Source organism: Heterocephalus glaber, unplaced genomic scaffold (assembly GCF_053883595.1).
Source record: "Heterocephalus glaber isolate CG9 unplaced genomic scaffold, H.glaber_assembly_v1.0 deba00001606, whole genome shotgun sequence".
Lineage (NCBI taxonomy): Eukaryota > Metazoa > Chordata > Mammalia > Rodentia > Bathyergidae > Heterocephalus > Heterocephalus glaber.
In genome coordinates, this window is record NW_028258377.1 from 36943751 (window position 1) to 36958098 (window position 14348).

General features: G+C 38.8%; 1 protein-coding gene across 3 annotated transcripts in view; it reads right to left on the minus strand.

Moving 5' to 3' along the window:
* The window catches only part of Sec24a (SEC24 homolog A, COPII component), a 71092-nt gene that overhangs the window by 31879 nt on the left and 24865 nt on the right, over positions 1–14348 (minus strand). For 2 of the 3 annotated variants that reach the window (XM_004836554.4, XM_021241017.2), the window contains exons 3-9: positions 13538–13708; positions 11307–11384; positions 10455–10618; positions 9495–9667; positions 8018–8120; positions 5766–5892; positions 94–203 (exon numbers count right to left, since the gene is read on the minus strand). In XM_004836554.4, coding sequence (XP_004836611.2) covers positions 94–203; positions 5766–5892; positions 8018–8120; positions 9495–9667; positions 10455–10618; positions 11307–11384; positions 13538–13708 — 926 coding nt within the window. The remainder of the gene's footprint in view (positions 1–93; positions 204–5765; positions 5893–8017; positions 8121–9494; positions 9668–10454; positions 10619–11306; positions 11385–13537; positions 13709–14348) is intronic. The other variant, XM_021241019.2, reaches the window with a different exon arrangement.

A 14348-nucleotide genomic window follows, 5' to 3' on the forward strand; every position in this document is an offset into this window, starting at 1 on the left:
AAAAAGGCCCATAATATTTTGTAAAAGGATATGACATTGTTTTACTTAAAATCCACCATTATGAGTATACTGTATAAAAATATGAAAGCTTACCATGTATTCTGAAGGAGCCATAAACTCAATAGTAGCATTTTGAACTTCAGGTCTTCTGTGAGGTTCTCCATAAACTCTGGTCAAAGGGTTGTACATGAATTCTTCAGGAACTGTATAAAGTAAATATTATATTGATTAAACTAATCAATACCAAAGGATGGATTTAATATTAATATACCTTGCAGTTGGCTATTTTCTTAATTGAGGGGTTTATGGTTAGTTAAATATTAAAGGATAAATTCATTTTGTTAAATGTTCTATTCAAGTTCCCCATGTATTCACAGGCACTAAATACGCCTTGCTTTTACAACTACAACCACTGTGACTCTTCTTTTCCCATCTCCCGATATCTTTTTTGTCTTAATTCTTGCTAAAGCTGTTTTCCCAAAATAACTTCAAAACATTGTAAAAACTCTCATTAAATACCATGTTTCCTCAAATTCCATAATTATACAAGGATATTAACATTTGACACATGAAATGTATAGTCTAGATGGACCTAGAAAAGCTGTAAGGTTATTTCACATGTAAAGCCATACAGGATTAAGACTTTCATTAATTAATGAGACATTTAAGTTATACTTGCATCTCAAGAAAGCTGACAAAAGGTTAATGTACATCCTGTATCAGTGGTAGTCTGCCTATAACACACTAGTGTTCAGAGTATTTTCTAAATTAATTATCACTACACCTGGCCTTCCAGTAATTACATAAGAAATTAAAATCCCTCTGTAAAGGGTGAGCTACAGTTTGTGAAATAGGCTTCAACCTTTATCACGATTCATTCTGTATATCACAATTTCATTTTATATACTCGAACACCAAGCTGTTAAAGTATACTAACTTTATACACACATTTTATAAATTACCGCAGAGTAAAAGAATGTTTGTAATCTATACTCATTTTCCTCAACTCTTATAAAACATACACAAACAGTAACAGTGGTTTTTAAAAATCTTTTTGAAATTAATTTTATTGGTACATTTTAGATATACATAATGATAACATTTATCATATGGAATTTATACCTCTACATATTATCCTGATTCTTTTTTCCTATAAAAATCTCTTTATATTCCTCTATTTCTCAATTCTTCTTCTTTTACTCTTTTTATTTCTCTTAATGAAATTTCCTTCCAAACACCCCCTTTCAACCTGAATAGTGGCATACTCATTTTAATCTCTACTCTTCATGGGTGGACAATAACTTAAGTTATTGCTCTTGCATGATGGCATGGAGGGTATACTTCTTTCCCTACTTTTACTCAGTGCAAACTCACTCTGCAGAGGCTGTTTTCCTACCTTTAATAAAACTTGGCTACTGTCTGCAATTATCTCAACCAATTTTTTGCTCAAGACAGAAAGAAACTAGAAACCACCTCCAGGAGACTCCAGCACGCAAAAACACTTGTCTTAGCCAGCCAGGAGATCACGTACGGCCTTTTGGGCACATTTTCTTGTTTCTCTCTAAAATGCCATGAAGGCTTTTTCTTCTTTTTTCCCTGTCTGTCTCCCCTAGGCTGGGAATCTGGGGGACTCACAGCACCAAGAATAGCTTATGGGATAAAGGAGGAGAATGCATGACCTGTGTTTTTCTTCCACCGGCAACAGACCCGCAGCCTGCTTGAAGTTTATCTCACTTTTTCTTCTCTTTCCCATTTTTAGTTACTTATTGCCAACTGTCAGTGAAGAACAGCCAGAGAACCTGTTATTAACCTAGTCGACACCTGTTTGACCCCATGTTTCTGTTCTCTGTGATACTTTCCTCAGCTTTCTCACTCTTTTGGGGAAAAATAGCTGTTGGTAACTTGGTAGCATGCCTGAGTAGCTGGCTACCCCAGTTTACTCCCAGTATCATCTGTGCTTTTCTCCTGGATGGCCGTTTCTTTCTCAGGGTGCTATTTTAGTCCAGGTCATCATCTTGTGTTGTCACATGGCTGGCTGTCATCTTGTCTTGTCATGAGGCTAGACATGGGTTTGAGTCGGCCACCACATTTGTTTCTAGATCCCTTCGTTTCTTCTAACAATGCAGGTAATTGAGTAACATACACCTGATGGCCTGAGCAGAATAAAAGAACAGCCAGTAAAACTTAACTCATGTGACAATGAGTCATTCCTTAGGACTTCCAAAGTTTTTCTTCTTGAAGAAAGGAGGTTTCTGTCTCTACTGCTATAAAAAAAGTACCAAAGTTTTTACTGCTGGGGTAAACACAAAAGAAGTTGTTCCTCGAGTGGTTCTAACCTGCTTAAGTAGAGCCATCAAGTGGCTCAACAAGGCTAAGGGAATTCCAGTGAGGGGGGGAAGAAGATCCATCCTGATGTTCTGGGAGTTTCAAAGGACTAGGTAGAACCATCAAATGGGTCAACCCACTCTCCCTAAGGAGTTAATGGGCCCCATATGGAGACAAAAGCTCTCAGTAGGGCTTTCTTCTATGTTTCTATAAAAGATGCCAGCATTATCCTAGCTTTAGACAAAAAAAAATCTGTCTAGGAAATACTTGAGTCTCACAAGGGACGCTTTGTGGGCTCAAATCAGGTCTCCTCCTTCTGCATGAGACATCATTTTAAGGACCCAAGACCCAGTTCTAGAGAGAACCGTCAAGTACCTCAACACCTCTATGCTTGTACGAAAAACATCAGCATCATCCTAGCGTCAGACAGAGATGTCTGTCCAGTAAATACTTGAGCCTCACAGGGGATCCTTTGTGGACTCATCAGGTCTCCTCCTTCTGCATGGGATGCCAACTTAAGGACCTGAGACCTAGCTGTCTCTCTCTGTAGCCCCCAAGACGAGCCATGGGAAACCTCGTGAACCACACCCACAGATTCCACTGAATTCACCACTCAGCCATATTCTTGATCAGTGGGAAAGATTTGACCCTGCCAATTTAAAAAGGAATAGTTCATCTACTACTGCAACATGGTTTGGGTTCAGAATGAACTAGAAAATGGCAAGATGGGTATGGGATGGCAGTGCAAATTATGAGACTTTTCCAGTTAAACTGTTTCTGCTTAAAACACAGAAGGTGGAGTGAAATCCTTTATGTTCAGGCTTTTAAAACCCTTTATCTCGGGAAAAGCCTAGAAATTATGGTATTTACAGCCCCTGAGGAAGAGAAATATCTTTAATGATCCTGTCCTCGGATCCCCACCAGTCTCTCATTCCCATCTCTCTAAAGAAGAAACTTCAAATGGGACTGCAAGCACCTATAATCCAATTGTCAGACATAGGCTCTTCTGTGTTCAACTACGATCTGGAGGAGGGTCAAAAGAGAAAAGCTAAAATTATAGCTATTGCGATCGGCAATACTTTAAACTCACCCAAATCATCTAAGAAAAAAACCCAATGACAACAGAGGTTCCCGTTTTAAATGTAAGAAGTCTGGACATTGGTGTGCCAGGTGTGGAGGCACATGCCTCTAATCCCACCACTCAAGAGGCTGAGACAGGAGGAACAAGAGTTCAAGACCAGCCTGTGCTACACAGCGAGACTCTGTCTAAAATAACAAAAGGGGCCGGGGATTTACCTCAGTGGTTCCACTGCCTGCCTCACAAGTGCAATGACCCAAGTTCCATCCCCGGTACCAAAAAAATAAAATAAAAAAAGAAGAAATCTGAAGACTGGGCACAAAACTAGACCAAGCCACTGCCTGGGCCCTGCTCATAGTGTGAGGCAGCGAGTGTGCCTGACTCATGGCACTGGAGGGTTGGCTCTCCCTGCTCCGAGAGGACCTGGGCCAGTCAAAACCCTCATTTCCTGCTCTGAAGAGGCCCAAGGGAACTTACAATGCCCCTGTCCACGGACATCACCATTTCCTGTGAGGAACCTTGGGTAATGTTAGACATTAAGGGACTAAGAAGAAAGCTATTCCTGAGAGCCTCTGGAAGACCTAAAGCTCCTCTTAGAAAAGCAAGATTCCATTACTGCTCCAGGTGCAGACAAATAGAGTCACTAATGACCCTAACGCACCACAGCTTAAATGGGCACCTATGTCGAGGCTCCCATTTTTAATTAGATCCATTCTGTGCTTAATCTTGTTAAAATATGGCCCTCAGGCTCTTGATAATTCATCTAATCTCCTTCTTTGCCATACTTTGTCCTCCACAAGAAGCGTAGAAATTTGACCTGCTCTTCGTATCTGGGTTCTACATCCTCAACGTAATAATAGTACAGTTACTTTCTTTCTCCTATGAAACAGACAGCTCAACGGTCACTAATTCTTTTCTCATTGATTTCTAACAGTTTTTCTCTTCAATCCAACCAGTGAGCCACAATACCCCAAGGTAGTTAAAGAGCAGATAATCCCAGAAGGTCGGTCTTCAGCCCCTTCCAGCCGGAAGAAGCTAAAGAAGACAAGAGACCTCCACTCCCTCAGCACCTCATAAAGAATTATGGGGAATGGCTAAGCATGGTAGTGCATGCCTGTAATCCCAGCACATAGGAGGCTGAGACAGGAAGATCACCAAGAGTTCTGGGTTACATAGTGAATTCAAGGCCAGCCTGAATTACACAGTGAGACCCTATCTCAAAACAAACAAACAAACAAACATGGATGGGGATGTAGCTCAGCAGCACAGCACCTGCCTAGAAAACACAAGGTCTTGGGTTCAACCCCCAATACCAAAACAAACAAACAAAAAGAATTATGGGAATATGTGTTTCTCTGGGGGAAATGAGACAGGAAATGAGGGCATAGCACTGCTGACTGGGGAAATAAGTATGACCTGTAAATTACAAAACCCTAGGACACATGCGCAGAACAGTTCCCAAAGTCCTGCACACAGACTTCTCATGAGAGCAGGAGCACATTTTCCATAGGATGGCCTAGACCTGACAACAGCTTGAGGAGACAGTTGCCACAGAGTTTCTGCCACTGTGTTCTCTCTTGCATGGTGGCCTGCACTCACTCTGTAGGACAGCGACAGCAATCCTTTCAGCGCTTCCAATGATACAAGAGCCCACTGCAGGACGCATACTGTAGGTTCGACACCACTGCTGTCGGGTATATTTTCCTACTTTTATCTGCCCCAAACTCACTCTGCAGAGCCTGTTTCTTTTTCTTCCTTTAGCTACCATTAAAAAAGAAGTTATGAAATAATAACTGAGGAAGATCCCCTCCTCAATTACTAAGAAAGTGACATTCAACTATGCTTCCAGCACTGCCCACAGAGCAGTGAGTGAACTAAGCAGCTATCCTGTGGGCTTATTTTCTTTCACCCTAGAGAAAAGGCATGGGATAATTTCTAAATAAAAATATGTCTTAAGTTAACTGGCTGAAATAATACCGTGAAATATACCACTTACTATATATACTCAGTATAAGAAATGTAAAGTGGTCTCAAAATATTATCACATTTTTTGCTTTAAAAGTATTATTTATTTACAAGTATAAAGCCATAGAAAAATATCAGTGATAGTATCAGTGGCCAGCTTTCTCTAAGTGGAAGCGTTGATCATAGATAGGTAACAGGACTGCTTCCTTCTTTCTTTCTTTCTTTCTTTTCTTTCCTCTTTGAGATAGGGTCTCTGTGTGTTGTCATGCTCTTCTGGTCTCAGCCTCCCTAGTAGCTGGGATTACAGGCTCTTTTCTGTTTCTTTTACTTCACGTTTGTATAATCTGATTTTCCTACAATGCAAGTAGAAATTGTAAAATGTTTCAAAAAAGCATACCATCATTGACTCGGTAACATAAGTTACATTTCCATCTCCTCTGATCAAGGAAGCTGACAAAAGGGTTGATGTACGTCCTGCATGAGCGACATCTCACAATTGTACTGGATGTAACCACAGGCAATTGCTGTAAAAACAATGACCATTGGAAAAGGCAAATATTAACCCAACCCTTCCACATAATCACTGGAACATTATAATTTTGGAGAAAATAAAACGTGTTCAAACTGCCATACAGCCTAGAAGCAAGAGGCCTGGCTTCAATCACCAGCACCACAAAAAAACAAAAATTGCCAAACAAAATCAAGTGTGGTGGTACACACTTATAATCCCAGTACTCTGGAGGCAAAGGCAGACCTAGCCTGTATAATTTAGTGACTTGGAAAGGCCTTAGGCTCAATCCTCAGTAGCAAAAAAAGAAAGAAAAAAATTTTGCCACACAGAAAATTTATGTAACTGAAAAGTATTCATTTTAAACCCTATTTTCTCTAGCATCATTCCCATTAAAATTTGCCTTTTAAAACAAGTATTTCCCCGGGCAGGGTGGCACAGGCACGCCCAGTATTAAGGAGTCTGAGGCAGGAACATCACTGTGATTTCGAGGCCAGACTGGTCTGCATAGTGAATTCAAGGCCAGAATGAACTACATAGTGAGACTCTGTCTCACAAAATCAAAAGAAAAATCAATCCATCAGTCAATCAAACAAGTATTTGTCATCTCATTAAACACACTACAAAACCAAGACAGTGTATTTTCTGGGATAGATGACAGAGGAAACAGGAACAACATTCTAAAACAATGAGATTATTACAAAGCTTTGTTTGATTGTTTGTTTGTTTGTGAAAGAGACTTTGCAGTCAGGCTGGTCTCAAACTGAAAACCCTCCTGCCTCTGCCTGCTATGCTGGAATTATGGGCGTATGACACTACACCGGCTCACCACGCCTAGGTCATTACACAGCTTATGATGTGAAGTTATGAGACCTACTTAGACCTATCAAAAGATTTGTTATGAAGTTAAATTACATTTAAAGTTTATCCTACATATTAAAAGTTCTTGGGCCAGGGATTTAGCTCAGTGGTGCTATGCCTGCCTCACAAGTGCAAAATCCTGAGTTCGATCCCCAGTACAAAAAAAACAAAAGTTCTAAAGTTGAGTCATTTCAAAAATCAATAAGGGCCGGGGATTTAGCTCAGTGGTTTCACGCCTGCTGCGCACACTCAAGGACCCGAGTTCAATCCCCGGTACCAAAAAAAGTAACAAAAATCAATAAAGCTGGCCATATAGCTTGGTGATAGAGCACCTGTCTAGTACATGAGGCTGTAGGTGTGATCCCACCAGCACTGTAAGAATGAAACAAAAAATCAGAAGAAAATAAAATCTTATCACCAAATGGAGGTTTGGTTTGGGAAACAAACACTAATCTTCAAGAGCATGTGGACACGTGTCGAGGTCCCAGAGCCTTAGGACAGAGGTAAATCAGGTTTTTTTCCCTTTTGGAACTATATCTTTTTTATTTTATTTATTGAGGGAGGCAACTTCTTGCCATAACATAACTTCATGCCAAAAATGGCAGAATGAGGATATTAAGATAAAGTACTTTATTAGGCAAATAATTTACAACATATTAAAATAATATTGTTCATCACTTCTCGGCCTTTTGGCTAAGATCAAGTGTAAAATAATATTGTTCATGTTTTGTTTTTGGGTTTTGGGGGGGTACTGGGGATCGAACTCAGGACCTTGCGCTTGCAAGGCAGGCGGCAGAACCACTGAGCTAAATCCCCGACCACTATTGTTCACATATTTGTTTTTTTCAGTACCTCTATTCTATTCAGCATCTCATGAATTTTTCAATAACATACTTATTTTGTTTTGAAGTGTTTAGCAGTAAAATTATTCGCTGGATTATAAAGAAATCTGTCCATGACTACTGGGAGTGGTTGATGAACAGCTGTTATCCTAGCAATCAGGAGGCTGAGGCAGGAGGATCACGACTTCACTGCCAGCTTGAACAATGCAGTGAGAACCTGTCTCAAAATTAAATTAAAAAATTTTTAATTACCAATCTAAAATAGAGTAAGAGAGGAAAAAGGGACACAGGACGGGTGCAACAACAAAATAGCACAGGAAACCTGTCAATGATCAAATTCCTAAAAATCGCTGAAATTCTAAATATGAATCCTGAATTGCCAAAAAATTTTCACCACTAACTTTACATAAGACAGTTGTTTTCAATAGAGAAACATACCACTAGGTCTTTGAAAGGATGAAGCAACAGCCCCAGAGGAAGTTTGGCTTTATTCAGTAAGGCCTGAGTCTGAGGAATGCTAGTCAGCGTGCATCGAAATAACCTATACCAAGGTAAAAAGCATGTGTTAGTTGCTGTTATCATTGAGACACACACATACAGGGGCCAGGGATTTAGGTCACAAGCACAAGGTCCTGACTTCGATCCCCAGTACCAAAAAAAACCCTATCAGAGACACACACACATACAAAGGGTTTAAAAGACACATATCTCAATATTAAATCAGGCTGGACCTGGTAGCACATGCCTATAATATCAGCGTTTGGGCAGGGTGAGGAAAGAGGATTATAAATCAAGTCCAGCCTGAGCTATATAATGAGTTCAAGGCCAGCCTGGACTACTTAATGAGACCCTGTCTCAAAAATAAACAAAAGGGCCGGGGATTTAGCTCAGTAGTTCAGCGGCCTGCATTGCAAGCACAAGGTCTAGAGTTCGATCCCTGGTACCAAAAATAAATAAATAAAAAGAAAACAGAAAAGTCAGACTATGATTAAATATTTCCATATACCCTCTCAAATTTTATCCAATTTAATTATTTAAATCCAAGTTCTACTCAGACACAGAGTAGATGGTTACTCTGTATTATACATTTAACATACAATCTCTACTTGGCTTGTGTAGTCCCTAGACAATGGCTTGTTTTTATTTATATAAATCTAGATTACACTGGAAGTACCTGGTGATGACACAAACTTGTAAATGCAAGTTTGTTTGAGATGAGTGTTGTCCAGGCTGGTCTCAAATTCCTGGCCTCAAGTGATCCTCTTGCCTTAGCCTCCTGAAAATCTAGGGCTACAGGTGTGTGCCACTGGGCCCAGCCAAAGTTTATTATACAAAAGTTCAGTTTTGCTGAAGGTTTTAAAAGTACTATCTCAAAATAACAAAATATAATTTTATAAAAAAATAACAAAATTCAATTCATCAGAGTCTTTACTACACACATTTAAACTTATGGCAAATATTTAGGATGTACTTTGGAATGTAGCTACTGTAATGCTAATGAACATTATAATCTCATTAAAGCTAATAAGAGCAACAATCAATTCCAACCCTATTTCTTAATTTAGATCAAATCGTCATTTGTGGGGCCATACTCCTGCAATCCCAGCATTTGGGAGGCTGAGCCAGGAGGATCACCAGGAGGTGGAGGCCAACCTGGGCTCCCTAGTGAGTTCAAGGCCAGCTTGAACTACATAGGGAGACCCTATCTCAAAAACCAAAAAAAAAGAAGTTAATTTAGATCAAATCTCAAGTAGGCAAGTAACAGAGTTCTATCTTCTGTATTCAGAAATTTTTCATAAATTAGCCTATTTATATGGCTTATTCATAATACCTGAAACAAAAACCAAACCAAAATAAAAAGACTAGAAAACAGGATATGCACAACATCACATTTAAGAAACATCTGAAGCCTTACTCTGGGTTACAGTTGAGTTTCTGGATGTCTTCATGTAAATTTGGAGCTGGAGGCTGCAAAGGTGTTGCGGGAAGTATTTTTCTTTCTTGAAGAAGATTGACAACACGCAGGCCCTCCGGATGCAGACTTAATCCACTCATGCTTGCAGTTAAATGATTAGCACCTAAGGAAGTCTATGGATACAAATAAAATTTTAAAATAAGTAACCTTTTTGAGTGGGTAGGAACTTGGTTCATTTCTCTCTTAATAACAAAAGTGTAATCTAGATTTCCTGGTTATTATGGCTTGTGTCTTGATGTCCCCCCAAAGCCTCATGGGGTCACAGGTAAGGCTGGATCTACAGCATGTCATGCTGAGATCAAGAATGTGTGATTACTCAATTAGTCCACTGATTGGTTTGGCATAGCTCTGGGTGGGGATAATGGGAAGGTCCACCCTGGGTGTGAGTGCTACCTGCCCTAAGGGCATGTAGTGTGGATAGAATAAAGGGACAGAAAGACAGTTGCTGTCACTACTTCACTGCTTGCTGCCTTCTGCCTGCCACAAACTGTTTCTCCTCTGCCATGCCACTCTGCCTTGGAGCCAGCTATGAACTGAACCCTCTACAAACTGTGAGCTACAATAAACCTTTCCTCTCTTAACTTTGGGTGTCAAGTATTTTGTCTCACCAATGAGAAAAGTAACTAAGATACTGGTCAATCTTTTAGTTCTGAAGAAATGTTTAAGTACAACAGGCTATCAAAATGTTCAATATACCTTCTTTTTTATTTTTAAGACAGGGTCTTGCTATAAAGTTCAGGTTGGACTTGAACTCATTATGTAATCCAGGGAAGCCTCAAACTCATGGCAATCCTCCTGCCTCAGCCCTCCAAGTGCTAGGATTACAGACATGTGCCACCATGCCTGGCCCATTATACCTTCCTAAAATTTCCTTCATACATTGAAAAAAGAAAACTTTACCTGAGGAAAGGCCTGGGGGCCACTTGGGTAATTCAAGGAAGAAGACGGCATTCCAGTTGCACTGCTAGGTGGTGTGGTGTTCTGATAACCAGGAGGTAAGGAGGGATATGCATATCCAACACCTTGGCTCATCTGGGGATTCTTAGTAGCAAGCTGTGGTGTTGCTAGAAACAAGGTAACTTTTAAGTTCTATTTTATACTCCAGAATACTTGAAATCAACACACAGATCCATTAAACTGTGGGAGTCATAACTCCAAAATCTTCTGGATTAATGTAATAGTTCCATTTACCAATTTTATAAAATAAAAACAACTACCAGTTACAAACTGCGATGATTAAAATCTAGTTAATGGAGACTATAACCAAAAGCATGCGAAAGTAAGTGTGGTCTAGTTAACTCATTTTCATATCAGGTAGTACCTATTTTCAGTACTGGAGGTTGAACCTGGCCTTGCACAGGGTAGGCACGTGCACCACCACTGAGCTACCTTCTCAGCCCCTATCACGTACTAAACTTTGTATTCAGACTAAATTTTAATTTAGAACAAGTTGAATGAAAACATCTTAAAGGGTTCAACTTACAGGACTAGCTAAATAAATTTAAATAAATCTGACAGAAATAGTCTATACAGTCAGAATAATAATGAAGTCCACGATCCCAATACTGACAGGAGGAAAATATAACAAATAACTAAATGCATGGAAATCAAAATTATTTATCAGAAGGTATGGCTAGATGACATAATTGTGAAGTGTTTTCTTAGTTTTCTAAAATGAGCGCATATTATTTCTATAATCATATTACTTCCATGAAAAGAAGACTTAAGAAAAAAGCTTTTATAGTATCTCACCCAAGAAGCCACCTCCTTCAATTGCATCATAACTACTATGTACCATCATAGATCCATTATTGGTATTTGATGTAATACCTAAGAAGGAAGTTCATTAACAAGATTTAAATTAGAATGACTAGCACAATTTCTCTGAGATATGAACTAATCTCTAAAATTTTACACAACTTTCCAAACAAATAAACCACAGCCTATCAAAAATGTCAAACACTGATGGGCAACTGATATGAACATTTATCAAAAGAAGATATGCAAATATGTGAAAAAATGCTCAATATCATTAATCATCAGGAAAATGCAAATCAAAATCAAAATGAGGTAACATCTCACTCCAGTGTGAATGGCTATTATCAAAAAGAGAAAAAAATAACAATGGCAAGGAAGTGGAGAAAGGAGATCTCTTCCACACTACTGGTGGAAATGTAAGTTAGTACAGCAATTATGGAAAAGCATATGGAAGTTCCTCTAAAAACTAAAAATAGAAATACCAAAAGCAGTATGTTTACTACATCAATAAAAATGACAGCCAAAACATGGAATCCTCCTAAGTTTCCCTCAATGGATGACTGCTTAAAGAACATGCATATACATAATGTATTAACTAAGCCATAAAGACAATAAATTCTTGCCAGGCATGTTGGCACAAGTCTGTAAGAAGCTGAAGAAGGGAGATCTCAAGTTTGAGCCCAGCCTGGGCAACTTAGGGAGATCCTGTCTCAAAAAAATATATAAGGAAAACAAAAAAAGACACGGTGGGGGGAGGGGGACCTCACGTAACTCAATGTAAAGGCCCTGTCAACACCCTGTACAGAAAGGGAAAAAAAAGAAAATCTTAATTTGTCTCCTCCCTAACTGTAGAGGACTAAAGATACTGCCAGGAACATCTGCTTTTGAGGCTAAACATTTATTTCCAGGTACTTCTGCTATGTATAAGCTCCAATTCATGAACAAAGGAAACTAATTCAGCAAACAGCATCAATCTCCAGCACAGTGGTGCTGAACCTACGGCACAGGTGAAACAGCAGGCTGTTTGTATCTTTCTCTTTTTTTTTTTCTTTACCGGGGATTGAACTCAGGTCCTTGCGCTTACGCAGCACGCGGTGAAAGCACTGAGCTAAATCCCTGGCCCAGGCTGTTTGTATCTTTGAAATATCTTTGAAAGATATAAAAGGTTCACCATCACTGCTCCGGTGCTAACTTTAATAGTCACGTTAAGACCAAGCACATAAGTTTAATTAATAATTTCAATAAATTCAGTAACTTCTTTCCAGTTCTCAAGAGCAATTTTAGAATTAATACAGAAAACTGTAGTAGAACTTTAGTAGAAACAAATAAAACAAGAAACATCAAGTGTGTGAATTCATCTTGGCTAAAAGTTTAAATTATTATAGTTTCATTTTTGAAATTATACTGTGGCACCCAGTGAGACAATGCCTTATCATATACTGTTACTCATCATTAATACTGAACTTTCCCTACTTACAATACTTTAAAAAGTAATGCTGGAAGAAAATACAAAAATAATAATATTGACCATATTCAAGCCTATGGTGTGGGCCAGTTTTTACCCAGCTTCTCTGTTTTCCTATTTATTTGCATGTCTTCCTGCAATGGTTACATTACTAAGATCAAATTTCTTACTTCACAAAATATTGCATTTAAATTAATACTCATATTTCAAAGTAACATCCCAAGATGAGGTAAAAATTCTTACTTACATAAAACTTCAAAATGCTTATATATTTGACTTTTTATTTATTCTGGTAAATATTCATTAATATTTTTAATAACATCAGCGATCAAAACACAACTATTTTAAACTCTTATTACTAACACCATGTCCAGAAAAACAGAAATTCTTTTGCACTCACACCCAAAAGGTCAATTTTTTTAAAAGTTCTATACAGTAACAGAAATGGCTAAGAGGGGATGAGAATATAGTCAAGAGGTAGTGCATGCTTAGCATGCGCAAAGCCCTGGGTTTAATCCCCAGCACCAGAGAAAAAGAAAAAAAAAACAGAGCTAAAAGTAGTAGTTCCCAAATGCTAGTCCACAACCCACTACAAGGCAATGAAAATCCTAAGACATTTTTTTTAAACTTTAAATTCCTGACTCCCCTCCCTAAATGAAACTAGATTTTCTGGAAAAATATAACTCTAAATGCACAGGATTTAGGTAATATTCATCATTCCGTCCTCAGTCCAACTTTAGGAACTGTGTTATATGATTACCTTCTTGGTTGACAGCTGCATTGAATGAAGGCTGGGGTGCAGCTCTTAGTGATGCTTTCTGGGGCGCAAGGGCCCTTACCAGTGGTGGGCCTCCAGCTGGAGGAGGCCCAGGAGGAGCTCCTGGTTGGAAAGTGGCAGGCAGAGGTGGATTCCGTAAGGGAAGGGCAGAACCTATGGAAACATTGGTTTTTCACATGTCACTTAAGAATTCCAGACATTAAGCCTTGTCTTACCAAAGCTGAGCAACTTCTAAATTCACATTTTAATTATAATCTATTAGTTTATAATTAATTATAGGCTATTAAAAATATATTAACTTCCTAAATGTATGTCTTTATATGCAGACTTTACACTTTTCCAACTCTCTACCATGTTCATCCTCAATTAATTTTTTTGTTGTTTTTTGTGGTACCGGGGATCAAACTCAGGACCTTGGGCTTTCGAGGCAGGCATCGGAACCACTGAGCTAAATCCCCAATCCCCCTTGGTGTAAATTAGCACCAAGTCACTTCTAAGTTGATATGATTTTTCATTGCCTGATCATAGACGTGTAAGAGAACACATGAAACAGTCTAGTGGAAATTAACATAAATTTGATCTTATTAATTTTGTAATATTTTGTTAACTATTTGGTCAATTAACATCAACTTACCTTTTTTGGCTTTTTAAAAATACAAAGTTCAAAAATACAGAGTATTGGGCCAGGGATTTAGTTCAGTGGTGCCGCCGCCTGCCTCGCAAGTGCAAGGTCCTGAGTTTGATCCCCAGTACCAAAAAAAAAAAAAAAAAAAAAAAGCAGATCATCATAATA